Here is a 27506-nt window from a genome sequence, read left to right as displayed (position 1 = left end):
CTGAGCTGGGTGTAGAGCCTGCTTGGGACTCTCTCTCTGTCCCCACCTAACTCTCCCCCTGTCCCCTCAGTTTCATGCTCTCTCACTCTCTCAAAAAAAAAAAAAAAAAAAAAAATCACTCGAGCCCTCTGGTGACAGAAAATTGAGTCCCTAAAGGCATTCCAGCCATGCTCCCTTGCCCATCTGCCAAGCCAATCTCACAAGAGGAGTCAGACCAAGGATAGAACTGACCAATATCCTACTTAAAGGAAAGGCACTTGGGGCGCCTGGGTGGCACAGTCGGTTAAGCGTCCGACTTCAGCCAGGTCACGATCTCGCGGTCCGTGAGTTTGAGCCCCGCGTCAGGCTCTGGCCTGATGGCTCAGAGCCTGGAGCCTGTTTCCGATTCTGTGTCTCCCTCTCTCTCTGCCCCTCCCCTGTTCATGCTCTGTCTCTGTCCCAAAAATAAAATAAACGTTGAAAAAAAAAAAATTAAAAAAAAAAAAAGGAAAGGCACTTAGAACCACCCTAGTCTCTCCAATTTTATTATAAGACATGTGGACAGGGGAGAGAAGTGGCAGAGGGGTGACAAGAGGGCAGCTGGGGCTCTCCCCCACCATGAGCTTCAAGGCACAGTTGGCGGGGGGGGGGGGGCGGGCGGTCAGGAAAAGGCATGAGATGAAGATCAGAAAGCCCAAGCAACCAGCGCCTTACAAGGGACAAGGATTGCTCAGCGTGGGGTGGGCCTCCCGGACCATCATGGAGGGGAAGAGCCTGCCAGGTGGGGTAGGGAGGTCGAGTCTCTGCTGACACTGGGTGGCTCATGGGACTGGCTACTACCACCCACCCCGGGAAGCACGGAGACAGACTTCGGTGCCCTCCCTCCCTTTAAGGGGCATGGAAGCACTGCCTCCCAGAAAGGACACAAAGAACTTGGCTGAGCTTGCTGGCTCATGCCTCATTTTGTCTGGAGATCAGAGGGGGCTGAGACATTTTGGTTTGAACCTTTTCGCCTCAGTGAAAATGGGCAGGGGAGAGAGGTGGGGGTGCAGTGCAAAACGAAAACACCAAAATCAAGACACAGGCTGAATCTCAACTCTACCACTCAGTGACCTTGGGCAAGTCACTTCACTTCCCTGAGACTCAGTTTCTTCATCTGCAAAATGGGATCGATTAATATCTCCTCACAGGTTGTGAGGATTAAATGAGAAAATAGAAGTAAAGTTAACAGAGTGCCCGAGAGAGAAGGCTCGGTATGGATACTTCAATGGCAGGCAGGGGTACTCAGCATATGGGAGGCCCGGGAGTGGTCCGAGCAAGTGTCTGCCTTCCTCTTCCAGGCTTAAGAGTGAGCCCCTGTGGGGCAGGGTTTGGGGAGGTTTGGCTCCAAGGCTTTAATGAAAGCCTAGGGACCCTCATGGGCCTGAGTGGAGGACAAGGATAGGGTTGGGGGTACAGTGACTTTCTTTTTTAAAAAGCTGGAAGAAAAGGAAGAGAGGAATACTTCTTCCCATAGGTGCAGCTGCAAAGACATCAAGCTGGGCCCATCTAGGATTTCAGATCCAGCCATCATGGGGCTGCTGCTGGGGGAAGACACCGCCCCTTCTTTTTCCTCAGTGTCGGGGTTATCAAAAATATCTACAAACTGTGAGAAACTTCACGTAAAAACACTTTTCTGCAGGTATAAAAAAGACTGGCTGTAGTCAGTGGCTTGGGACATAGACCAAGGCCTTAAGAGAGGCCAAGCAAGGCCAACGGCCATTCGGTGGGGGGCACGCGGGTCTGGGCTGCCCTGACAGCTCTGGGGGAGGCTGTGTTCTTTGGCTGAGCTACACTTCTGTGGAGCTGGGGCCTGAGGGGCAGGGGGCTGGCTCCAGTAGTCCTACTGTGACCCTTGCTGGGTAGGAGGTGGGGGTGCCTTGGCCCTGGGCCTCGGAAACTCCTCAGTGGACTCCCTTGCTAAGAGCAGAAGCCTACTTCACAGTGAACCTCCCCAGACAGCTGGCTTCCAGCAAGTCCCAAATCAGGGGTTGGGGTCCTATCATTAGGTTGGATTGAGTGGTCTGGAGAGCTGAGGTCTGGGGTACAGTGACTTCTTCTGGAGGGTTTTTCCCTGAGCCTCCAGAAGGCTGTCTCCAGCTAAAACTGACTCCCCTGGGGACACCAGGCATAGGAGGGCAGCCAGGAAGAAGGCTCCAGACAAACAAGAGTGCTTCCCTGGCAACCTCTCCCCAGCCCCCAGTCCGGGCCTTCTTAATGTTTCTTTCGGGGGAGGGGGGCAGTGAATGTAAGGAGAGAGGGGCGCCCTGTCTTCCTGGCACCACGCCTCCCGGATCTTCACCCCACAAGGACCTGGGCTTTGTGCCTGAGTGGGTGAGGTCCAGGGAGATGACCTGAGGTCCCGTTTCTGGTGTCCTGAGCAGCTTCTGGAACCATGTGGGTGGTAAAGGGCTAATGGTGGCAGCTGGAGTCAGAGGTTCATCCGTCCGGTCACCCCAGGCACCCCCTTGTCTGACCCTTCACTGACCTCCGACCGCACAGGCAGCCTGGGAGTGGCGGGGTGGGGGTGCCCGAAGTTTGAAATGTGCCAGGACCACTGGCTCTGAGCCCGAGGGGCCTGTCTTCAGTGTTGGAGGCCTTCACCTCAGCTCCCCCCCACCCCGTCCAGCCTGGCCTCTCATGGTCTGAGGCCACACTAGGGCTGGAGGAGGGGCAGGCCGCGCCGAAGGCCTTCCTTCAGGAACTGCATGTAGGTGGCCGTGGACGGGTCTTCAAAGGTGGACGAGAAGCTGAAGACGTTGTTCTCAATATCCTCAGGCTTCATGGAGGTGATGTCCAAGAAGTAGTTGGCATTGATGTGGTGGACCTGGGAGAGGGTCTGGGTGAGGAGAGCGAGGGGGCCCCTCTTGCTCCCTGTCTGCTCCCGCTCTCTTAGGAAAAGGGGATGCTCAGGCCTTGACTGTCCTCGCTCCGAGGCAGATGGCAAACACGCAGGGCAGACGCCAACCAGAGGCTGTTCCCCTTGCCCACCTCTGCGCACACAGGGCCCTCTGCCGGCAGACCTCTCCCACACCCCACCTGCCGGGCGGGGACCTCCTGCCTCTCCGCCTTTTCCTCGCCCCCACCCCCCATGGCCCCTCTTCCCCCCGCCCCCCGTTCCTGTGACCCATGAACCCCACACTCCCTTGGGCCAAAATGCCGACCCACTCTGTGTGCCTGCTTCTCCCTCTGCCTCTCACACTGGCTAGTCAGCTCCTTAAGGGCAGGTGCCCAGTACAGGAGCCAAGAAACACAAGGTCAAGCAAGCAGGAGAGCACGGTCCCCAGGCCAAGTTTTGTCTGCCCAGCTCTGTGAGGCCAGGCCCCTGCCACGGCCAGGCTCTGCTGGGCTGAGCGGTGGCCCTCTTCCAGGCAGGCCTCGGCTCTGGCTCCCCCACTGCTCCCCGGCCTGCAAGCCTGGGGAAGCTGGCCACCCTCCCACGGCCCGCAGTCCCACACTAACCATCCCTCAGGACTCAAAGGGTAAGGGGCAGGAGATTCTGAGGCTCACAGGCAGGCCTGGTTTCAAAACCAGCTGCATCTCTTAACCGTGCAACTTTCGCCAAGTCTCTGCACCTTTTTGAGCCTTAGTGTCCATGTTTGCAAAATGGGCACTCGTGACTGTCCATCTCCCAAAGCCGTTTGAGACCCTGATGAGAGTGTCGAGTGTGTGAGTGCTCGCAGGGACCCCTGAGGAGAGGTAGGGTCTTGCAGCTTGGCTCGGCCTGGGGCCCCCTGGTCCTCTCTGCTTGTCACAAGGCCTGGCCCCTGCTTCCTCCTTCCATCCCAGAGCTGGCCACAACGGTCCAGGGTGAGCTTGCCCTTCCCGTCCACTCTGCCGCCGGCCCGTGCTCACGGCTGCCCCATCCCCAAAGTGCTACTGAGGTCCTCCTTCTCACGGGAGGGTCCCAGCACCTGGTGGGGCAGGCAGGGCGGGCAGGACAGTTCCCACTTTACAGATGGGGACAAGTGAGGCTCAGGCTGCTGGGAGACCAGCAGGAAGTAGTGGAGCCAGCCCTGAAGCCTGAGGCGATCTGTAAGTCCGTGCCCTTGCTTTCTGCTTCCTCCGCCCCGCGGCGCCTGGCCCGGGCTGGGTGCAGGTACTGGGGGCTGCCTACCACGGTGCCATTGGGCAGGCAGATCATCATCTCCACGGGGAAGCTATACTTCTCCAGGTGCAAGTCTGCGAGCTTCTTGTGGGACGGGTTCTCCTGGTTGTTCTGTGGGGACAGTTGGGCGCGCTCCTGATGCCTCAGTCTCCAGCACTCTCCCAGGGCCTCCCACGGGGCTGTTCCCGTCCGCCTGCCACTCACCTGCATGTCTTCCAACTCCCTCACCAGGGACCAAGTGCTGATGAAGCTCTCATTAAGGAGGGCGAGGATGGGCGAACTTTCCAGGACAGTCTCCCGGAGAGTCCGCCCTGAACCTGTTCAGGGAACAGCATGGCGAGATGAGTGAGGCCCGCTCCCATGTCCTACTAGCTTTTCTCTGGGTAATAAACCTCGTGGGCTGTAGAATGGTCTGTGCACGCTGGTGAGATAACAGATTCAAAGAGCCTGCCACAGAGTAGGTGCCGAATACTGGGTAGCTGCCATTGCAGTCAATAATATACTGGCATCCTGGGCGGAGATCTGTGGCGGGGGTGGGGGGGGGGGGTTCAGCCAGGGACTTGCAGACAGTGGCAGCTTCTTAAATCCACTTAAACTCTGTGGCCCAGGGCCTTTGCACGGATTGTTGTACCTAAAACACTTTTTCCTCCTGTCACTTGATAAATTCCTACTCATCCTTCAGGTCTCAGCTTAAAACCACGATCTCTAAGAAGCCTTCCCTGAGCCCCCCGTCACACTCTGGATCTTCCCCTGGGTGATGCTCCCCACCCCACGCTTGAACTTATTCACTCAACGTCTGCCTTCTGCACACACCGTGCTCCCCAAGGACAGGGACCACTTCTGACTTCCTTATTAGAAGACTCTCAGCACCAGGCCAACGCCTTGGTGCAGGAGGTGCCCAGGAGGTTTGTCGATTGACTGAATGAGGGCAGGGGCACCGTTTTACTCATCTTTGGGCCCATTGTCGGACACCCAGAATCTTTGTGTCTAGTAGGCCTTGGGTGAATCTTCTGAATAAGTGAATGCCTGGCCAGCCTCTGGCACTATTTTTCTCTCTCGCTTGTGTGCAACACTTCACAGAGCCCAGGCACTTTTACATCCATCTTCACAACTCTGGGAGTCAGTATGTTACCCCTCCTTCACTGTGGAGAAAGCGAAGGCTTAAGGAGGGGAGTCTCAGACCATAACGTGAACCTGACGGTGAAGAAGATCAAATAAGGCCTCTCCAACGGCTCTTCCTTTGCCAGCAGGGCGGCCTCCTGCCAGAGCCGCAAGGCCCTGGGGCCTCAATAAAGTTTCCCTTTCATTGGAAAAAAAAAAAGGAGGGGAAGTCATTTGGCCAAGGTCTCCACACTGAAAATGACCGAGCTGGGCCCCTTTCACTGCGAACAGCAGCTTCTTCTGAGCTCGGCACACAACCCCTTCTCCCACGCCCCTGCTTACTGTGTAGTCCCCAAGTCTCCCCCGCCCCCTGCCCCGTTATGTTCCAACAGGACAGTCCTGCTGGTCTCAGAGCCACCTGTACCCCATGAGGTATGATATCTCCCCCAGACTGGCAGGGTCTCCCTCACCTCAGCAGGACTGGTCATCCAGGGCCCCCCACAGCAGAATTGAGTGCACCAGCTTGTTCTTGGCCTTGGCTTGGTCGAAGGCCTCGGTGAATGGCAGATAGGCGACCTGGGGCCAAGTGGAGACAGAGAGAAGCTACTGTGTGAGGCTAGGGTCCTGTTCAGGAGCTCTGTGTAGTGTGTGTGTGTGTGTGTGTGTGTGTGTGTGTGTGTGAGTGTGTGTGTGAGAAAGGGTATTGTTGAGCCACGGGAATGCCTCCTCCAAGTTCTGAATGGCCAAAGAGAGGAAAGAGAAGCCCCTGGCCAGGCCCTGCAGGGAGGTGGCCTCAGCAGCAGGCCTTGTACCCAGCCTGGAGACTAGCACCCACCTGCTGCTCCCCCAGCCCTGGCCGCATAGAGCCCGCCCCTTGCCCTCACTCCTGCACACCTTCTTGAAGGGGTACATGGCCACTTCTAGGCGCCGGGCAGCCTCCTCCCAGCTCAGCTCCTGCTGCCACTGGATCTCCTCAAAGACAAACTGGAGGGGCTCCCCTGAGGGTGGGCGGCTGTCGATCATGTTGCCATCCTCATCCAGGATCACAGAAGGCACCGACGGGCCCACGGCCTCCAGTTCCATCTGGCCCAGAGGTCAGTGGGGGTTGACATCAGTGAGGGTGTCTCAGAGATGGGCAAGAATCCTTAAGAGACCCCCAAAGATATCCCACTCATTGCAAAGGTGGAGAAACTGAGGCTCTGGGAAGGGCAGGGCCTGGTCAAGGCTGCAGTGAGTCTGGGACAGAGCCAGTGTCCATCAGGGGCTCCTTCTACTATGTGAAGCCACCTGGGGGCCGAAGACAGCTGGTGGGTTTTCTGTGCAGGGTCTGGTGGTTTCCCAGAATCCCGCTTCGGGGACAGTTGGCCTCGGCCTGCCAGGGGCTCTCTCCTTCACCCTGGACCGCCTGAGACACCTAGCCCTGCAGCTGAATCCTGTCTCCTTACCTGGGTCGGGACCACTTGTGTGCTCACCTGGGGGATATAGCCAATGTCCACCTCCATATTGCTGTTCTCACTGGCCCCATACAGCCACTCCATGTCCACATTCAGAGACCTGGGGACAGGTGAGAGGGTGGCCAGGGTCGAATACCCCCACCACCAAGGCCCATTAACCGTATGTCAGACTTTGAAGTACACAACTCTCCCTGTGTTACAGATGAGGACACTGAGGCCCGGCAAGGTGAACCCAAGTGGTCTCGGGGCCACTGGGGTTTTGACAGCCGAGGCTGGGCCCTTTTCTGTCCCTGGGCTGCCTCTGCCTAAGGCACTGCAACCACACAACACTCCACTGGCTCTGCCCCTTATAGTTCACAAAGGGCTTTCACATCTCCAGGTCATGTCTCCAGTGCTGCTCAAGACTCTGAGGTAGAAAGATCATCAGTGCCTCCCCTAGGACACAGAGAGGGGCAGGGGCGAAACCCTGGCACCGGCCTCCAGGAGCTGGCCTCCCCTGCGTGCCCTCTCCCACAGGAAGTCTGGCCCCACCACAAGCCATCTGCAGATCTGCCACACGAGGGCAGCCCAGCACCGACAACTACCCACCTTGGGCTGGGGGAGCTGGCTGGAGGAGGTGGGCAGCCAGCCCTGTGGCCAGCTCCTGAGACACAGGTTCAGGAGATCCTGGGGCTGGTCGTTTGCCCCTGCCCTGTTTCATCCAATCCGGGACCCCCACCTCCAACTCTGGGGGGCCGGGAGTGGGGTGGGGAGGTAGGTGTGCCCTGGGCTGAGCCTCTACAGCTGAGGGGAAGGAGACAAAACCACTCTGGCTCCTGGGGACAACTTTCTGTTCCCAGGCTATCCCAATTATCACTCTTGCCCTGGAGCTATCCCTTCATTTAGCAGATGAGGAAACTGAGGCCCAGAGAGGGTCGGGGCCTTGCCCACAGCCATGCAACCCACTGGTGCCAGGGTGGAGACTTACTATGGGCCTCCCAGCCAAGGTCTTGTCCCTGTCCTGGGTCACTCAGAACTACTAAGCAGCCTCTTGCTGTCAGGGAGGAATCTGGAAAGACTTGAAGCCAGGCCCTCTGGGTCCCATGCTCTTGACAAGAGGCTGATCCTGAGCAGGTTGGGCACACAGGAAAGCTGGCATGGAATTCTCCCAGAAGCCCCCTGCCCTCTACCCCCCAGGGCCTGAGGTAGCAAGTACAGGTGGTGGAGGGCCTGCCCCCGGGCCTTTACACGTGCTGCTCCCTCTGCCTGGCTAAACCCTCCTAACCCCCCAGGTCTCTGCTTAGATGTCTCTTCCCCTGGGAAGGCTTCCTGGACCCTGACCAGGCAGATCCCTGCCCACCTGCCAGCCCTCCCCAAGGGGGACATGAGCAAGCTGTGGTTACAGGTCTGTTGGAGGTCTGTGAGCAGTATGAGGGCACTGGGCTCCAGCTTTGGGGAGGGTCTGTTGGCTGCTGCCCTGGGTCCCAGGCACAGAGTTGGCAGTCCGGGCCAACTGGGCCATGGTTGCCAGGTGATGGAATGACCCACCTCAGCTCACCTCAAGTTGCCTCCTCCTGGGTCAGCTCCAGGCCTCCCCCAAGAGAAGTGGCTCTGGGGAGTGAAGGAGGGGCAGCGACTGAGGGGGCCTCGGGGCCCCTGCACCTGAGCTCCTGGAGCTGGGTGGGGGGAGCGGGGCAAACTGTGGTGGGGTGCAGGGCTGGCCCGGGGCCCAGGCTCCCACCTGTGGTTGGGCACGAAGAGCCGGAAGTCTCGGACATGGGTGGCATCTTTGGAGAGGATGATGTGGCCAGTGAACTGGCCCGGCGAGAACCAGAAAGGGAAGTCAGGTGGCTCGCTGAGCTGGAACTCGGCATGGATCCTGGGGGGAGAGGAGCCTGGCTGGGACCAGCCCCCTGCTGAGCTGGAGCCCTCCCCCCCACCCCCACCGCCACCACACTGTGGCTCTTTTGCCAAAGCTGGGGAACCCTTGGCCAGATTCTTGTGTGGAGAACAGGGCTGGGGAGGGAGAAGCCCCGAGGCCCTAGAAGCACTGCCTGTCCTCAGGGCCCGGTTCACACACCGCCTTCACTGGAGGCCACGTGTGACCAACTGTCCTCTGAGCCCTCACAGCTTCTGCAGGGGTGTGACCCGGTGTCACAGCTCTTCGACACTCCCCTCTGGGCGGGCGACAATCACAGCCACCGGCTTCATGCTACGCAAGCACCACGCTTTCCCCTTGTTCCTAGGAGGAAGTCACCACCACCCCCAGCCACAGATGAAGAAACCGAGGCCCAGAGAGCCAACACCGCTCGCCCAAGACCAGAAGGTGGTACGCGGTGGCACTGGGGGCCACCAGGCAGGCCCTGCCCTCGCGGCGCTGTGCCCTTCCGTGCTTCCCCCGGGTCCCCAGCCGGGCAGAGAGACCAGGAGGGGTCTCTGAGGACTACACACCGGAACATGACGGTGTAGTAGAAGTCGCTGATGGCGGTCAGGCAGGCGACAGCCCCCTGAGGGGCAAAGCGGGTTTTCACGAAGGGCCGAGGGTGGAACATGCTCAGGAGCCGGTGGATGATGACCTGAGGGGAGGGCAGTGGAGACCCGTGCCGGCTTGTTGGGTCCTGATCCCCTAGGTGAGTTTCCGCTCTGGACCTGCAGGCCTGGGCCTGGGGTGGGGGTGAGGAGGGGGAGGCAGGAGAGAAGGCGGGGTGGTCCTGGCACTGGGGGTCCAGGTGTGCAGCAGGTGGAGAGCAGGTGCAGAGGGGGCCGTGGCTGGGCGGGGACGGGGGCAGGGGTGGGCTGGGTGGAGGGCCCCAGGGTCACTACAGGCAACCCTCACCTCTTTGCCCTTGGGCGGTGGTGGGTAGAAGCGGTTGTTGGATAAATAGCCGGTGAAGACGCTCAGCTCACTGGGGATGATCCACCACGGCTCCCCCAGCTCCACTTGGCCCCGAGGAGGAAGGAAAGGCCGGAAGTGTCGGGCAGCAAACACCGCGCTCGGCAAGGCCGCAGTCGTCCAGTTGCGGAGGCCGGACAGGGCCAGGCGGGAGACCTGGGGCAGCGGAAAGCAGAAGCCCTGGGGCGCTGAGAACCACGATGTGGGGGTCCCCATTCCATGAGTGGGTGGAGGTCTCCCTGGAGCCGAGGCTCACCTCACCCCACCATCCTCCACCAGCCCCCAGCCCAGGAAGCGGCACCCCCATGGCCTGCTCAGGCCTAGCCCAGGCCCCAGGCAAGCAGGGCCACCCGGGGCTAGTACAGGGGTGGGGGGTGGGGGTGCTCTGTGCAGGGGTTCTGCCTGCCTCTTCTCTCCCTGGTTAAGCCCAGTCACACGGCCCCGGTCCCAGGCCTCACTGGCACATGGTCCTGCTTCCCTCCTTTGCACCAGCTGGTGACCCCAACTGCCCCTGCTTGCCATGCCTTCTGCCAGCCTTGCCTTCTCCCTCCCCTTCTTCTCATCAAGTCTCCTCCCCAGGATAATGTCCTGCCGAGGGGGCAGAGGGTTTGGGGGGAGGTCTGAGGAGAAAGGTGGTGACCACTTTGGGGGAAATCTCTGGGGCAAAGAGCAGGATGTGACCACAGAGAAGGGGCAGGAAGGCAATCCCCAGGGAGTGCCCACTTCCCCTGTGGCCAGCACCCCGGTGGCTGGGCACCTGGCATGCCTGGGGTCCCTCAGCCACCTCCTGTCACTTCGGTAAGGTGCCCTCTCCGTCTGGTGAGCTGCTGTGCAGGATGGGACGAGGGTCAGACTGTGCAGGCCTGACTATCTGCACATCTAGAACACTGAGGCAGGATCTGGAAGGCATCCTCCAATAACACCTGCAGCTTCCACCTTCTGTAGCCCCTCCCTGCCCTCTGCGCTCCAGGCAGGAGTCGCATGGAGGTGGTGGCCACCAGGACAGCAAGTGCCTGGCACCTTGTGGGGGGCCGGGGGTGGCACTTGGCCACCAGGGAGCTGCCAGGTCTTCAACAGTAGCAGGCTCCCTCTCCCTTCCGCGCCTCTGTAGTGGTGGGGGGCCAGGCTCATCACGAGGAGGGAGGAGGGGGGTTCTCAGAGCTATCCCCAAGAGGACCGAGCAGGCAGGTTCTCCAAGCAGGGCCCGCTGTGCAGGGCCAGGCTGAGCTGCCTGCTGCTGGGTCCTGCCCACGGGCTGGCCACCCCTGCAGGGGGAGCTGTCCACCAAGGGGGGGGGGGCTGCGCTCTGTGGGGCACTGCTCCTGACCCATCTTTCCTATAAGAGCAGCTGTGCCCAGGCACCCTGCCAGTCCCACCCCATCCTCACTGCTCTGCCGGGGACTGATCTGCTCGGACAGCTTCAACCAACTATCACTGCCAACCTTGCCCACCCAGATCTTCTGCAGAAGGTCAAACCTGTGTTTGCAACCACTTATTGGACTGTCCCCCTGGATGTCCCCAGGCACCATGACTTCAGTGCGTCCAGACTGACCTCATGCCCTCCCCACCAGACCCACTCCCTGCTCTGGGTCCCATGGGGCCAAGGGCCCACCCTGTACTTGGTCACCAGCCAGAAGCCTGAGCCACCCCTCCAGCCCCAACCCCCACTTTCCTTCCTCTCGATCATCACTGCTTCCCCACCCCCACCTCCTCTTCCTTCCCGAGAACTGGTCTTCTCGTCTCCTATTTTTCCCCAGCTGCCGGCCTGCCGAGCATCTGATGAGGGAACCTTCCCATTTCCAAGTCTGCTGTGGTAACTTGCTGCTACAGAATGAAGGCCAAAGTCAGGCAACCAAGGCCCTCCGTAGTCTGGTGACTTCTTTTCTAGCCCCACTGACCAGGATGCCCTTGCATGTGTCCCCTGTGCTCTGGGTCCAGCTGCACCAGCTCCCTGTCCTCAGGTGACTGGCCTGGCACTTTCTGCCTTCAGACCTTTGTTCATGCTGAAGTGGCATTTCAGGAGAAAGGCTGAGTAGGTGTGGGCTGGGCAAAGAGGAAAAGCCTCTCCTGGCAGAGGGAACAGCATACGAGAAGGCTCACAGCTGGAACAAAGCCTCGACATCTGGAGCGGCTGGAACAGAGCAAGCCGGTGGGGGGAGGTCTGGGAAGGCCGGCAGGGTGTGGGGATGCCCCAGTGCCATGGTGGGCTTGAGACCTTGGCCGTGAGGCCTCAGGTCGGGGCGGGGTTGCTCAGGAGAGCATTTGTCAGGTGCCCTCCCCACCCTATGACCCCCTGCCAGGGACAGAACCTCAGGTCTGGTTCAGCAGAGTTCAGCAGAGTGGCTGTCAGGTGCCAGGCATGGGGCTAGGGGCCTGAGGATGCATACAGGTTCAGGTCACAGCCCTTGCCCTTGAGAAACGCACAGCCTTGGGAAAGACCGAGTTACAGAAAGTAACGAGCCTTCGTGAGGCGCCTGCCTCCACAGTCTCCAGTGCTCTTGCTGCTTCCTCTGCCCAGGCCCTTCTCCCCCTGCCTCCCCTGGCTGAGCCCCCTTCTCCTGCAGTCTCTATCAGATTCTTCCTCCAGGAAGCCAGCCCAGATCCCATCTGGGTCAGGGGCTCATGCTTATCCCTCCTGCACCAGACTGTGTCCTAGACAACAGGGTCAGCACCACACCCACTTGTGGACCCCCCAGGGCCTGGCACACTGGGGGCACAGAGGGCAGTTAATAAAGGAAGGAAGGAAAGGGGGTGCCCGGGTGGCTCAGCCGGTTGAGCGTCCAACTCTTGGTTTCAACTCCGGTCATGATCCCAGGGTGGTGAGATCGAGCCCGGTATGGGGCTCTGAGTGTGGAGCCTGCTCAAGATTCTCTCTCTCTCTCTCTCTCTCTCTCTCTCTCCCTCTGCCCCTCTCCCCCACTTGCGTGCTCTCTCTCTCTGTCGCTCTCTAAAAAATAAAGACAAATTTAAAAAAGAAAAAGGAAAGGAAAGAAGGAAAGAAAAGCAGGGCACAGACCGATTCTCAGGAGGTGAAGGTGCGTGTGCACAGATGATTCTGTATCTGTGGTCCCACCTGTGAGCAGCCTCCACTGCCCCCCCCCCCCAGACTCACCCCCAGGAACCCATCTTTGCTCTTGGTCATGGACTCCGGGATCAGAGGCTGGAATCGGGCTTCTATGGTGAGCGTCTCCTCGCTGGGGTCAAGGGGCAGCTCCTCCTCATAGCTGGCAGCAGGAGCTGAGCCTATGAGACACGGTCAGTGAGGTCCCCGGAGAGGGGCCCTGCTCTCAGGCTTCAGGGCCTCTCTTCTCGGGAAGGGGAAGCCGTAAGAGACAGGTGAGTAGCAGGTGAGTGAGACAGCCAGGCTTGGAGCTGGAGTAACAGTTAACGGACCGAAGTAACGACAAGTAAGTATCACATTTTTGTTTCCCTGGAGCTCTGAGAAGCAGAGAATACCATCATTGCCAACTCTATCTCACACATGAGAAAGCAGAGGTTCAGAGAGGTGAAGTCACTTCCCAAAGGTCACACAGCTAGGTAGTGGGAGGAGTCAGGATTCAAACCCAGACTTGTTTTACTCTAAACCCACAATCAACCATGACCCTCTTCTGAGGGCATTGTGATCTCAAAGACTCAGTTTCCTTAAAGGCTCAGGCACCAGGTGAGGTGGGTTCGAATCCCGCCCCTTAGCAGCCGTATGATGTCTGGCCAGTGGCTTGTTATGAGGACGGGATGAGAGAATTCATGTAGCAGTAGCACCAGGTTTGGTACAGAGTGAACCCATAATAAACTTGACCTATATTACTCCTACCAGAGGTTTCAGGGTCGGGTTGCCACGGAGCTAGAGCTCAAACCAAATTCTTCTGACTCCATCCCGTGCTCTACCAGGCCAAGCTGGCTGCAGAAAGGCCACTCTCGTCCCCCCTCCCTTGTTCTGCAAACTGAGTCCGAGATGAACTTGGTGTTGGGCCCACCAAAGGCAACATCTGGGCAGGCAGCTGCCTCTCCTGGCAGCCGGGATCCTAGCACCAAAGAGAAGCTACTGTCTGGGGCTTGGAGAAGAGAGCACGCGGGCCCTAGGCTGAGGTCGGTTCCATCTCCTGGGTGATCTGGGGCAAATCCCTCAGCCCCTCTGGTTTTCCCACATGGGGAATCGACACCGTGCTGCCCTGCATGGGGGCCTCGTGAGGAAACGAACGCTTGTCAGAGACTCGATCAGAACAAGGAATGAAAGTGAGAAACAAACCACCTTTGACACTGTCTTTGGTGTCATAAGCTCTGCGGCCACAACGCCCTCAAGAATGCCAGTTTGGAAGAGAGAATGCTTGCTTCTCCCTGGTTTCCTGGGTGGCCTTGTTTCCCCGTCCGTAAAAGGAGGGGCTGCAGTGGCAGTGGCTGAACTTGATCTCTTAGATCTTTTCCTGCCCGAGGCAAGCCAAGTCCAAGCTCTTCAAGTGTGGACGAAGTCATGATGGAGGTTTAGGGAGAAATGAAGCCTATTTCAGAAGGGGTGACTAACAGGAGGGAGGGGCCCTGGACACCTCTAAGGAAAAAGACAGTGAGTGGAAGGTCTTGTCATGGCTGCTGTCCCCGGGCAGGTTCGTGGTACAGAGATGATGCTTGGCATCTGCTGATGAACCTACTGACAGACCAACTGGGTGCATGCGGAGCAGTTCTTAACCAGGAATCATCAGAATCACTCAGGATGCCTTTTTAAACTACAGATGCCCCGTATCCTCCTCAAACCTACTGAGCCAGAATCCTAAGGGGCTAGAATGAGGAAGCTGCCCCCCCCTTTTTTTTTTTAATTTTTTTAACATTTATTTATTATCCAGAGACAGAGAGGGACAGAGCTTGAGCATGGGAGGGGCAGAGACACAGAATCCGAAGCAGGCTCCAGGCTCTGAGCTGCGCGGGGCTCGAACTCACGAGCCACGAGATCATGGCCTGAGCCGAAGTCAGACGCTTAACCGACTGAGCCACCCAGGCGCCCCTAGGAAGCTGCCCTTTTAATCAGCACTCCCCAGCAGCTCCTGATGCAAACCCCTGTTCTAAAGAACCATTGTTATTTCTGCATTTGTAAGCCATTGCAGCAAAACTTTCCAAAGAGCAATCAGGAAACCTTGGAGGACGGGAACAATAGGAATGTGTAAGCTTATTAGGCCTGCCTGGTTTTTTCAATTCTTTTACTGTTATCAGAGATAATTATTAATAACAGTGTCCAGTATCTTATGGCCTTCTGCTTTTTTTCATAAAAAGTTTTATTTCCTTACAAGTGACTCAATACAGACAATTCGTAAAACCTTTAAGATATAAAGAAAATTAAACACACTCATAACTGTACCAACTAGACAGCCTGTTTCTGTTTCCTGCATAGATTTGATATTTTTGGCTTTGAATTATTTTAGTTTTTGTTTTCCTGAAACTTGGTTCAGTTTTGCCCTCGTAGTGGCCTACGAGGTAATGGAGAGAGGGATTATTTTCCCCTGATGGAGAAAAAGATTTATGAGAAAAAAAAAAAAAGCGGGGGGGCTCCTGGGTGGCTCAGTCAGTTGAGCATCCGACTTCAGCTCAGGTTCATGGGTTCAAGCCCCGTGTCGGGTTCTGTGCTGACAGCCTGCTCAGAGCCTGGAGCCTGCTTTGGATTCTGTCTCCTTCTCTCTCTACCCCTCCCCTGCTCACGCTGTCTCTGTCTCTCAAAAATAAATAAATGCGAAAAAAATTAAAAGTGCCCTCAAGCCCAGAGAGCTTGTCATTATGAGGGAACCCACTCTCGCTGTCCATAAAAAAGGACAAGGAGGAGGCTGTGTGGATGCTCAGGGAAGTGTCTGCAGATAGAAAAGGTCAAAGCAAATCCGCACGAGGCTGACCCGTTTACCTGACCATCTGCTTTCACGACAGAGCTGAATGTCACTGAGAGACACTGAAACACGTCTGCTCCAGCAAATTCACACTTTTCAACTGACCCTCCTCCTCTGGCGGGGACTGTGGTCACTGGGCCGGCAAGTGGCCAACCTCCCTGACCCAGCCTGAGACACGGAAAGCCCATCACGTGCTTGGTGCTTACTCGCCCGAGAGCGGCCGGCATCTCTCCCTTGCCTTTGCCATCTACTGACCAACTTACACCCACCAATTTGGATAACAAGATCCCAAGTTCAAGAAATGGGAGAGAAATGGACACAGCGGTTGGGGCAAGGGTAAGACAATGAGAGGCATTTACCAATTCATTAGAATGATTCAGGCCCTCATCTTTATAAAAAAAAATAATAATAATAACTGATTACAATTAGGTAAAAATAGATTGCTAGAACGGGCTAGGAATCTGACAGCACCTAAGCAGAGTTTAATACTGAGTAATACTAGTGAGAACTCCTATTGAAAGCTAGCTACTGTATACTCTGCAGGTACTGTCTCTAACCCTCAAACCTGTGAACAGGTGCGGGACCTGGAGCCAGATGGCCCCGGTTCTAATCCTGGCTCTGCGCCTCAGTCTCCCCAACTATAAACGCGAGAATTAGGACAGCGGCTACCTCACGGGACACCGTGCAAATGAAAGAGAGAACGCAGATGAAGTGCTTCAAGTCATGTCTGGAAGGGGTCAGGCAACCTTAACTAGTATTTGCACTTGAGAACAGGCTCAGGCGGTGCCAGAAGAGCTCGCCCAAACCGCCAACTAGAAAGTGTCAGGGCAGGGAGAATCCCAGGGCCGTCAGGACCCATCATCTCCCTCTCCAGGTGGCCTTCCTGCTCAGAGCAAACACAGTGGCCAAGAAGCTGAGGGCCATGCCTCGGTGCTCCCCACCCCAGTCCCCAGCCTCTCCTGGTACCTGTCAGCTTCTCAGCAATGGGCTTGAACTCCTCCGGGCTGATGTACAAATCCCGGTCTGTGTCCAAGGAGGAAAAGAGAAAGAGGCCTTCTGTCCCCAGGGACTTCAGTGCTGACTCCTGCTTGGGAGGAAGGGGCTCCGCTGAGCACCACGTGAATACCCAGCTGGGGTCCCAAAGCGGCAGAGGGGGCAGCTCCCACCACCTCCTTCCTGAGTTCTGAGGACGCTTCCAGTCCACCCATTCAGATGTCACCTCTGCACCACCCCAGAGCCCCAGTCCCCGGCCGGGTCCCTGCTTCACTCTGCTCCTTCATCCACCATCCATTACCCCCCAAGGCTGCCCTAGTCTTCCATCTGGCCCCGTCTCCATTTCATACTCTTTCGCCAGTGTCCTCTCCTGTCCCCCAGCACTGTCCCAGCACTCCCCAGGTCCCCACCAGGCTCTCCAGGTCACAGCTTCGCTCCCTCTGTCCAGGTCACCTCTCTGGACAGCCCCTCCAGTCTGTCCCAGGCTCTGCCGCACACTGGGCCGATGCTCCCGCCTCCCCGCAGCAGTCTGCCCAAGTCTGCCCGACCCCACCCTCCCCACCCCTTTTCCCTCCCTTTCAGGCCACCGTCCCCGGCCCACCGGTCCTGACCTTTCACCCTGCCCCAACCCCAACCCGTGCCTCCCCATCCCCTCCCCCGCCCACTCCACACCTCCCTCTGCACCCCGGACACCACCCCCCCCCCCGCCGCCGCCGCTGCCGCCCGCTCCGAGCCCCGCCCTCCGAGCCCCTCCCCTCGCCTCCTCCGAGGCTCCCCCCGCCCTCCGAGCCCCCCTCCCCCGGACCCCCGAGCCCAGGCCTTCGGTGAGCCCCGCGCGCGCCCTTCCCCGCGGGCCAGACCTGCCGCGCGGCCGCCTGGGCCTCGGCGTGGCGGGCATAGGCCCGGGCGGCGGCAACGGCGGCGGCGGCGGCGACCAGGGCCCCGAGCAGCGCCAGGGCGCGGGCGCGGCGGGGCGCGGGCGGTGGAGCGGCGGGGCCGGGGCCGGGGCCGGGAGGCCCGCGCTCGCCCGGCCGGACCCGGCCCATGGCGGCGGCGGGGCTGGCGGACTCGCGACGGCGGCGGCGGCGGCGGCGGCTGGGCGGCAGCGGCGGGGCGGGGAGGGGAGGGGAGGGGCGGGGCCGTGGGGGGCGGGCGCGGGCCCCGCGCCGGGTGCCGGCTCTGCAGCGTCCCGGCGAGCCGAGCGAGTCAGCGGAGGGGCGCCGGGACTCCTCGCCACCCGCCTGCCAGCCCGGCCCCGCCGTCGCCGAACCTCCTCCCTGCGCTTGGGCTCCCGCAGAGAAAGCGGCCTCGGCGTCCCGCCCGGCGGAGGCCAGGGAGGCGGCGGGGCGGGGCGGGGGGTCGCCGGGGAGGGCACTCGTGGGCCGCCAGGCCTCGCGTCCCCTTCTGTTGGCCGGAGGAGGGTACCCCTTATCCCGCCTGCTTTCTAAAACGTCCTCAGTCATGGAAAAGAATAAAACACTACGAAGTCCAGGCCGTATTCCATCCCCTGCATGGTCCAGCTGGAAGGCCATCGCTGCACGTTTGCGGGGGTGGGGGGAGGGGGCTCTACTTCCAGGCCACACACAGGCGGTGCTGCCCTGAGACCCTCACCTGCTGGGGCTAGAATGTCCTCACCTGTCAGGACGAGTCAGAAGAGACCCTCCCTGCAGGTTGTGGTGCGGAAGAAATACCTGGGCTGGTGGGGCTGGCGGCCTCTTGGCGCCGGCAAGGCCGGACTGTGACTTGCCAGCTACTCTCTCCTCTGCTGGACGGTGGCATGGCCACAGGAGTGATTTTTCTAGGGAACAACTCTTGGCATGCTTGGAGGAGGACCCTGGGAATGGAGGCCGATGGAGTTTGAAGAAAACACTTTTGGATCCGTCAATGCTTTTGGTTCCTGTCTCCAGGAGCCTCTTTCCCCTGGGGCCCTCTTCCATCATTTCAAGGTCTCCAGGAGCCCCCGGATGGCTGTCTCTTTCCCAGGAGAGGGCAGAAACTGCCGAAGCCTCTAGACAAGAACCCTGGCTGCGGAGAACAGCAGCACCACCTTGGAAGATCACTGCCAGCCCCAGTGCACACGCACCTGTCAGGTCTGAGATGTTGGAGTGATCTAACAGGTACCGAGCACCGCTGTGCTGGACTTGGTGCTGGGTGTTTTATGCTTAGTTGTTCTCAGGCAACCCAGTGAGGTGAGGATTGTTTGCCTCGTTTTTAAATTAAGGAGCCTGAGCTCAGGCACCCAGGTCTATCTGAGTCCAGATCTCCTATCCGGTTGCCTTGCAGGGGACGGCCCAGCAGACTGGGGATGGGGACTTTCTTCTACCGCCACATCCGCCCTTCGTGGATAACCAGCTATGACAGTGCCCTGAGGGCGGGGCTCATCTTCCCGGAGCCCCCACAGGACCTGACACGTGCTGGCACCCCAATGTCTTTTGCATGAATGACTCGCAGGGACCGAGACTTGTAGGCCGTGGACCCAGCTTTTGCCCAGTACTCTGGCCCCAGAGCCCGGGGGGACCCACCGAGAGCCTGACATCTGCCGTTGGCTTCTGAAGGCTTTCAAATGTGCCACTTCCAACTCATTACCGCTAATGTTTGGGGACACCCTGCATACGACAGATGCTATTAGAAAACCAAATTCTGCTCTATGAGGAAGCAAAACTAACAGAGCACAAAGCAGGTTAGGAAGGGAAGATTGATGAGCCAAGGCCCCTGGAAAATAAATGAGAGAAGTTTTCTTTGCCAGATGACTTTTATTTATTACACTTGCTTTTTGTTAAAGACACAGACACCCCACTGGTCTCTGCGGCCCAGGGCTGGGGAGATGAGCTGCTGGGGTTGGGAGGGCGCTGGGGTGAGGGGCGGGTGTGCGAGACTTGACTTAGGTCAGTGAGCCTCTGGGAAAAGGACCGATCTTGGGCCCCAGCCCTGGGAAGAAGGCTCTGGGCCTTGGCAACGGAGCAGGACTGGGCATCCTGCTGGTGGCACCCTTCCCAGGAGGCTTGTCTCGAAACCAAGGACCCGGGCAAGGCAAGGCCTGGAGAGTCTGGGCCAGCAGGGTGGTTCTGGTCAGGGGCGGTGCTGCAGGGGCTTTTTTGGCACCTTGTTTCTGGCCATGAGTGGGCCTGGGTGGTATTTGGTTGTAGCAGCAGATGGGGTACATCAAAATAAGTGGTTCCCAGGCTAGCAGGGAAATCACACCTATTCAACAAATATTTATTGAGGGTCTTCGATGCTTGGTTCTGGGCATTGGGGATCCATCAGAGAAGAAAAGCCAAGTCCCTGCTCTTCTAGACAAGTCAGTGGATACAATGACCACCCCACCCCACCCCCCTTCCTCAGAGGTGAATGATCTGAGAGAGGGATGTATGCAGAGGAGGGCCCCCGTGACTATCAAGAGGCGCCAGGAGAAGCTTCACAGAGTGGAAGTCCGGCCAGGCCCGAGTTCAGGAGGTTTCCAGTCAGAGCACCAGGGGAAGATCATTCCAGCAGAGACAAAAGAAAGGCCTGGTGGCATGAAAATCAACGGCCTGTCTACGGCATTATGAGGACACAGTCCAGCGAGTTTGATCAGGGGGACACGAGGGAGTGTGAAGGGAGAGGAGGCAGGAAAGACAGGCTGGGGCTCCGAGCTTGGACTTTATCCTCAAGAGACACCAGTCATCGGAGGAGCGGCACATTCGGCCATGGAGGCACCTTCAGGCTACTGAGGGAGGGTGCCTCCCCCCCTCCATCCATCCCCCCCACTGGCAGGGGAGGCAGGGCTTGGCCTTGCCTGTAGGCAGGAGGGGAGTCACTGCCTCACACCCTGCCCTGCTCCCCCCCTCCCCCCCCCCCCACACACATACACACACACACACACTTCTCTTCTGCTTGCGTTTCACTGGGGCAAACTCTCCAGGGAGGAGCCTCTCTCCCTCCAGGAGATCAAACTGGGGTTGTCACTTGAGGAAACGGAGGCTTCTGGTGTCACCGTAGCAGTAGCTTTGCCTGCCTGGACCCCGTGGGCCTCTCAACAAACTAAGTGCCTACTATGTGTCAGGAACTGTTCTAGCCTCCTGGAGCACGGAAGTGAAGACAGATGAGGTACTTCCTCTCCTGGAGCTAAATATTCTAGCAGGAGGCGAGAGGCGATAAACACACAGAGAAGATAATTTCGGACAATGGTAACCAGGAAGGGGTAAGACAGAGTGGCATGTGCAGGGGTCAGGCCGCTTCCCCGGGAGGTGGCATTTACACGGCAGCCTGAGTGGAAAGAGGCCGGCTCCCGGAGCATGAAGGAAGGGCATCCCGGGCGGGGGTGCGAGCAGGGAGGCCCCTGCGTGGGAAACAAACTTGGCGTGTTCAGGAAACCTGGAGAAGGCAGAACAGGCCCAGTGGAGTAAGGGCAGGAAGGGCTGGTGACAGAGGCGGGGCCGAGTGTCCGAGAACCTTGCAGGCCAAAGTAACAAGCTGCATTTAGATATGATGGGAAACCATCGCAGGGGTTTAAGCGGGGGAGGGGTGTGGGTGACATGTGAGCTCCTTTTCTTTTTCTTTGTTTTATTAAGCTTTTTATTTTAATTCCTGTACAGTTACCTGATTTGTCTTTAAAAAGACTTTCTAGGGGCGTCTGGGTGGCCCCGTCGATTAAGCACCTGACTTTAGGTCATGATCTTGCAGTTCGTGAGTTCGAGCCCCACGTCGGGCTCTGTGCTGACAGTTCAGAGCCTGGAACCTGCTTCATATTCGGTGTCTCCCTCTCTCTCTGCCCCTCCTCCACTCACTCTCTGTCTGTCTCTCTCAAAAATAAATAAACGTTTAAAAAAATTAAAAAAAAGAAGACCTTTCTAACAGCCAGAAAGGAGAAACAACCCAAGTTTCCACTGATGAATGGATGACCAAAACGTGGCAGACCCACACAATGGATATTTTGGGGCAATAAAGAGGTACTGATACGTGCTACAACACGGATAAACCTCGAGAACATTATACTAACAGAAAGAAGCCAGACACAAAGACTGCACACACATGGTAGGATTCCATTTACGTGCAATGTCCGGAAAGCCCAATCCACAGACACAGAAGGGAGGTTAGCATGTGCCTGGGAATGGAGTGAGGGTAGTGAGTGTCTGCTAATGGGCACAAGGCTTCTTTTTGGAGTAGAAATGTTCTTTGCGGGGTTTCTTGGGTTTTTTTTTTTAATGCTTATGTATTTGAGAAAGAGTGCAAGCAAACAGGAGAGGGGCAGCGAGAGGGAGAGAGAGAATCCCAAGCAGGCTCTGCACAGAGCCCGATGCGGGGCTCGATCCCATGAACCATGAGATCACGACCTGAGCTGAAATCAAGAGTTGGACATTTAACTGACTGAGCCCCCTGAGCACCCTGGAGCATAAATGTTCTTTTTTATTCTATTTTGTTTTTTTAATGTTTATTTCTGAGAGAGAGAGAGAGAAAGACAGAGCACGAGCGGGGGAGGGGCAGAGAGAGAGGGAGACACAGAATCCGAAGCAGGCTCCAGACCCTGAGCTGTCAGCACAGAGCCCGATGCAGGACTCGAACTCACGAACTCCGAGATCATGACCTGAGCCAAAGTCAGATACTTAACCGACTGAGCCCCCGGGCGCCCTGGAGTATAAAGCTTCTGCCATTAGATTACAGTGATGGTTGTGCAACCCTATTTACAAAAACACAAATTGTACACTTTAAGTGTGCGAATTTTGTGGCATGTAAATCATATCCCAATAAAGCTGGAGTTTTTTGGTTTTTGTTTTTTTAAGACCTTTCTGGATTCTGGGTAGAGAATAGACTGAGGGAGTGAGGAGGTGGGTTCGGTCTCCCAGCCCAAAGACGTTGGGGTCCTGGGCCGGGCGGGCCACGCAGCCCGTGTCAGGTGGATGGTGGTGTCATTCCCGAGGTGAGAAAGCCTGAGAGGCCCCGGCTGCCGTGTGGACATGACCCTGAGCCGCCACGTGGAGTGCCACGGGGAGGTGTCAGAGAGGCAGTGCGTGCAGTTTATAGGACCATAGCCTCGTAAGTCGCCAGCCTACAGATGACACTAAAGTCACAGGACTCGATGAGATCATTGAGGAGAGAGAAGAGAGAGGCCTTTGGTTTGCACGGCCTGAACGGCTGGGTATGTGGCCACAGATGTGGCCGTGCCTTGGAGTGCTGCGTGGCTTTGGCCGGATCCACAGGCACAGGACGGGAATTAGCCAGAAAATAGATTAATTGGTGGTGGGGGGGGAGGGGAGGAGGCTCACAACAGCCTTTGGCTAGGCTTGGGCCAGGCTCTCATCCAGTCCAAGCAGGGAGATTGATTTCCTGGGGTCAAGAAAGGCCCCCAGGGCTCTGTTCACACGGACAGCTTTATTCTCAGCACCATGGGCCTGGGGACCCTGAGTCGTCTAGCCTGGCTGCCACTAGAGTGGCTTGTCAGCCCAGTGCACCGTCAGGGTTGAGTATCCCTGGGCTGGGGCCGGTGCTAGCCGAGTTTTCCTGGGTGGGTGTTTTGGAGAGCTGAGCAGTGAATGCCAAATCCAGAAGAATTGTTCCGTTTTATAAAAACACCCTTCCTCAGGGGCACGGGGTGGCTCGGTTGGTTAAGCGTCCGACTTTGGCTCAGGTCGTGATCTCCCGGTTCGTGGGTTCGAGCCCTGCATCTGGCTCTGTGCTGACAGTGCAGAGCCTGCTTCAGATTCTCCGTCTCCCTCACTCTCTGTCCCTCCCCCACACTTTCTCTCTCTCTCTCTCTCTCTCTCTCAAAAACAAATAAACATTAAAAAAAAAAGACAGAGGGAATTCAAAGGCTATGTGTGCCTGAAATCAGCCAGTGGTGGAAGAGACCAGCCGAGTTTGCTCTAAGGATGGCAAGTATTGATAGCAGCGGGGGGTGGAAGGGTGGGAGTGGGGCTCTTCGAGGGCTGGAATGTTCTCTATCTTGATGGCGGGAAGGCTACATGACCGTGTACACAGGTGAACATTCCCGGAGCTTTACGCTTAAGATTAATGACGTTTATACATGTGTCTACACTATGGCTCAAAGAGTTCTTTAAAAAAAAAAAAAAAAAGGAAAGGGGACAGAGAGACAGAGGCAGGACCTCAGAGCGCAGGTCAGATGGTTTCTCCAAGGAGCAGGAACCTCGGGCCCCACCGGGAGGGCCCCTAAAGCCACAGTGGGTGCCAGCAGTCAGGGTGGCCTCCTTGGGGATCGGGTGAGCCTTGGGCAGGCAAAGCGTAGAGGTCTCATGGTGACTGTTGGTGGGGAACCTCATGCCGGGGGAATGGTGTGGAGTCAGCGCCCTATGGCGAGGGCTGGGAAGGTGACAATGGCAAAGGATGGGGCGTGCAACCAGGAGACACGGGTAGATCCAGGCCTGCGCAGGACGCTCCGTGGGAGGCCGTCTCCTGGTGTGAATTACCCATGGGGTAGGGGTGAAGGTGGACAGGAAATGATGTTCGGGACCCAGAACTCCCAGGCATCCTACCTGTCACAGATCCAGCAGATTCCGAAGAGAAAAGAGAGGGCCCCCAGAGCCGGAAAACAGCCTTGGTTCCACACATGCTAGCAAAGGAGAAGGGCCATCTTAGGAAGCAGCTTAAATATCCAGAAGCACAGCTGGACAGGAGTGGGGGACGGAGGGGAGTGGAGGCTGCAGGAACAAAGGTCAGAGGAGGAGCCCCAGTGCCTTGAAGCCTCCTGTGCGCTCCAGAGGGTCAGGGGCCCGGGGCCCAGGGCCCAGCAGAGGCTGCCCCCTGGCGGGAGGCCCCTGCTTCTCTCCGTGCTTCTAGGGGCACCGGCTTCAGAAGCTTCTGCTTAGGAACCCGAGAATAGTTTCCACTGAGACAGACGTAAGGGCAAGATGAATCCCGAGGCCTCCCGAGGCCTCTCCCCTCAGAAGTCAGAGGAAACTTTCAAAATACAAAGTAGGTCATCTCATGGCCCTGCTTTAACCTCTTCCCGGCTTCTTGTTGCTCGGATTCAAATCAGCCTCTGCCCTGGCCCTGGAGGCCCTACAGGATGGAGCCCTGTCCCTCCGACTTCCTTTGACTCACGGACGGTGCCCCTCGTTCACCTGCGGCCTTCCCCCTCCTCAGATGTGTCACTACCTCCTACCTCTGAGCTTTTGCGTTCTCTGTTCCGCTGCCTGGAATGGTCTGTCACACAGGTCCGTTCCCCGGGGGCATCCCTGATCTCCCCATCTCCAGTGTCCCTCTGTCACTCTCATATGTGCCCTGCCTGTGGCCTCCCAAGCATTTACCTCCGTCTGTAGCCGCCTCACTGACCTGTTTACACATCCGTCCCGGCCCCACTCCGCCACTGGCCTGGGAGCCCCACGGGGGCAGAAACCTTCTCTGTCGTGTTACAGCTGCAGTTACAGCACCTTGCCCATCGCCCGGCAGAGAAGGTTAATGGTCACTTGTGGGATTACGAAGCCTAGAGGGTTCTGGAACGGTGGCCTGGGCGGCAGCCATGAACCCCATAACCTATGAAGGTCTGGGGGTGGGGCCTGAGAACCTGCATTCCTAACAAGCTCCCAGGTGCTGCTCGTGCCTCAGACCTGGCTTCCATACTCTGGGAACCACTGATCTCCTGATTGGCCAGTGCTGGATCATTCTGTGGGCCGGAGCAGAGCCTCCCACCCTAGGTGGCAGGAGAACTCCCGAGGGACTGGTGACTGGGGCGAGGGACTCCTGCAGGTCAGGGCAGGAGGGTCCAGGGGTCTCCCCACAGGGAGACTACAGGCTGGCCAATAAATCCAAAGCCTTGGGAGAGGGAAGTTGAGGTATGTGCACGTGCCTACGCATGTGTGTGAGAAGCCTTTTGTCTACTCAGCCCCTAGACTGGGGATGTCCCTACTTGGAGAATGGCCTGACTCCCCTCTGTCTCCATGGGATGAGGGGTGAACTGGGTGAACCCCGGCAGTCTCATCACTTTACCTGGGGAAGGGGTCACCGCACTGCCCAGAGGGCCACTGGGCCTATGAGCTCATACTCCACCTTTCTGGGACCTTCCTGTCCCATGGTGGGAAGAGCCCCCGTTCTCCCTTCCCACACACTTTCTGGAATCTGCAGTCAGCCCACAGCCCAGACAGCTCCCAGAGGCCTTGTAATGAAACTCATCATCACCCCCCACCCCATTCTCAGTCAGCTGGAATTTGTGGGAGGCAGGTGGGTGATTAATCCCTAAACCATCAACACGAACATTTGTTGCTGCCTACAGCGTGTTGGGGTTCCAAAGATGAGGATAAGGTCCCTGGGATCTACCGGGGAGAGGCTCATGCAAACCTGGTCTGCCCCAAGTATGGTGGGGGCCCAGGACAAGGAGGTTTTAAGCCTGTTTCAAGGGAAGGGCAGGAAGGGGTCCAGGAAGGCTTCCTGGAGGAGGTGGCCTCAAGGGCAGCCTTGAGGAATGAAGAGGAGTTTAGTAGGCATACCTGGGGGGTGGAGGACAATCCGGGCGAGAGGCACAGGGATGGAAACGTGTGGAGGCTGTGAGATCATGCGCAGTTCCAGATCGGTTTCCAAAGGAAAGAATCTCTGGGCTACTTGCATGCTTCTCCGGGTTGGGTTTTACCATTCCCTGAAGCACCGAAGGCTTCCGGGAGACAGATCTCAGTCACCATTCTTTTCACTTACACCAGGGAAGCCACATCATTTGTTGTTCAAATTGGGACACTTTTGAGAGCAAAGGGGGCATCGGGAATGAACGTGCTGGAACAACAGGTTTGGAAGCTAAACTGTCATGAGCAAATCGCAAGAGCAGGGCGAGGGCCACCCTAGATTTGGGGTCATTTGAGAGAGGAAGGGAGACGCAGGGTGTGGGCGTGGCAGGGAGAGCACTGTGGGTGTCTGTAGGGGTGACCAGAGGCCAGGGACAGCTGTGGGACCCAAGCAGGCCTCCCCGCACCTCAGGTTCCCACTCTGTGGGTCTCTGCCTGCCGTGCCCCCCTCCCCACACGGTAGGAAGGATTGGTCAGGGGTGTCCTGAAGAGGAAAGGCGAACAGGACCCCAGCCTCGCCTCCGAAGCCGAGGGCCTCTGCCAGATTCTGGGCAAGCTCCCAGCATCTTCCCTCAGCCCTCTGCCCCTGCCTGAGCACCCACACCATCAGGCCGGCTCCTGGAAGCCCTTGGATCTTTCTCCCAGTTTCCTAATTTCGTACTTCAGGGCTAACGGCAAAATGCTTGCTCAATGCGAAAGTGGAAAATGTTCAGATTTATTGCTTTGAGATTTTGGTTTGTCTCCTGGGCCTGGTTGATGCAGTTCCCTCCAAGTTTCAGAGCATTTTGTTTAAAAAGGAGAATTTTTGACAGCAGCGTTTTCTAGTTTACAGAGAGCCTTCACATAATAGCAGCAACGATCATCACTCTATGTATTGAGTTACTACACTGGGGAGCTCGATTAACCCTCGTAATCACCCTCCCTTTCCATAGAGGCAGGCGGAGGCTCAGAGAGTTAAGGGGCTTGCCCAAGGTCATACAGCCCAGGGAAAGGGCAGGGTACAGCTGAACCCAGGTCCTCTGTTTCCGTCTCTGCTCGCTCTCTCCCGTTCTGCCTTGCTTATCTTCAACTTGATCTAATGTACACGGATCTGCAGATACACCAGTGGGTGAGAACAAAACAGAACAAAACAAGAAACAGAGGCTCTTGTAGAAAACAGAGGCCGGAATGAATATAAAAATAACCAAGTATGTCCAAGGGAACCCTAACTCCCCAAACAATATCTTTTGTGCTAAGACTATTTTTGTAATGATGCAGGTGGTGGAGGGTCCAGTGGGGCAGGGAGTCAGTGAACAGAGGACTGGCTTTCTAAGTTCTAGGACTGCACTGTTCAAAATGGCGCTCAGTACTACAAATGGCTACTTAACTTTATTTTTTTTTTATTTTTTATTAAAAAAAATTTTTTTTTTCAACGTTTATTTATTTTTGGGACAGAGAGAGACAGAGCATGAACGGGGGAGGGGCAGAGAGAGAGGGAGACACAGAATCGGAAACAGGCTCCAGGCTCCGAGCCATCAGCCCAGAGCCTGACGCGGGGCTCGAACTCACGGACCGCGAGATCGTGACCTGGCTGAAGTCGGACGCTTAACCGACTGCGCCACCCAGGCGCCCCTACTT

General features: G+C 57.4%; 1 protein-coding gene and 1 long non-coding RNA gene across 4 annotated transcripts; one reads left to right on the top strand and one right to left on the bottom strand.

The window, feature by feature from the left end:
* Window positions 1–508: 508 nt before the first annotated feature.
* On the bottom strand, window positions 509–17468 carry SELENON (selenoprotein N). 3 transcript variants are annotated; one of them, XM_045476125.1, is made up of 12 exons: window positions 17268–17468; window positions 16381–16498; window positions 12666–12796; window positions 9497–9709; window positions 9112–9323; window positions 8402–8539; window positions 6700–6781; window positions 6122–6310; window positions 5698–5803; window positions 4331–4443; window positions 4136–4237; window positions 509–2845 (listed from the first exon to the last, which is right to left on the bottom strand). In XM_045476125.1, the coding sequence occupies exons 1-12, from the start codon at window positions 17451–17453 to the stop codon at window positions 2675–2677; spliced, it is 1761 nt and encodes a 586-aa protein (XP_045332081.1). In that variant the 5' UTR covers window positions 17454–17468; the 3' UTR covers window positions 509–2674. The 3 variants fall into 3 exon arrangements, with proteins under 3 accessions (XP_045332081.1, XP_045332082.1, XP_045332080.1); XM_045476126.1 differs by having other exon boundaries at window positions 9112–9236; XM_045476124.1 differs by having other exon boundaries at window positions 4136–4443; window positions 9112–9236.
* Window positions 17469–17946: 478 nt separating this feature from the next.
* LOC123597386 lies at window positions 17947–19152 on the top strand. The gene is made up of 2 exons (XR_006712105.1): window positions 17947–18596; window positions 18691–19152. It is a non-coding gene; the product is annotated as an uncharacterized LOC123597386 (long non-coding RNA).
* The last annotated feature ends 8354 nt before the right edge of the window (window positions 19153–27506 follow it).

The sequence above is a fragment of the Leopardus geoffroyi genome, chromosome C1, assembly GCF_018350155.1.
Source record: "Leopardus geoffroyi isolate Oge1 chromosome C1, O.geoffroyi_Oge1_pat1.0, whole genome shotgun sequence".
NCBI lineage: Eukaryota > Metazoa > Chordata > Mammalia > Carnivora > Felidae > Leopardus > Leopardus geoffroyi.
Note: the sequence above shows the minus strand (reverse complement) of the source record. Positions and strands in the feature narration are given on the sequence as shown.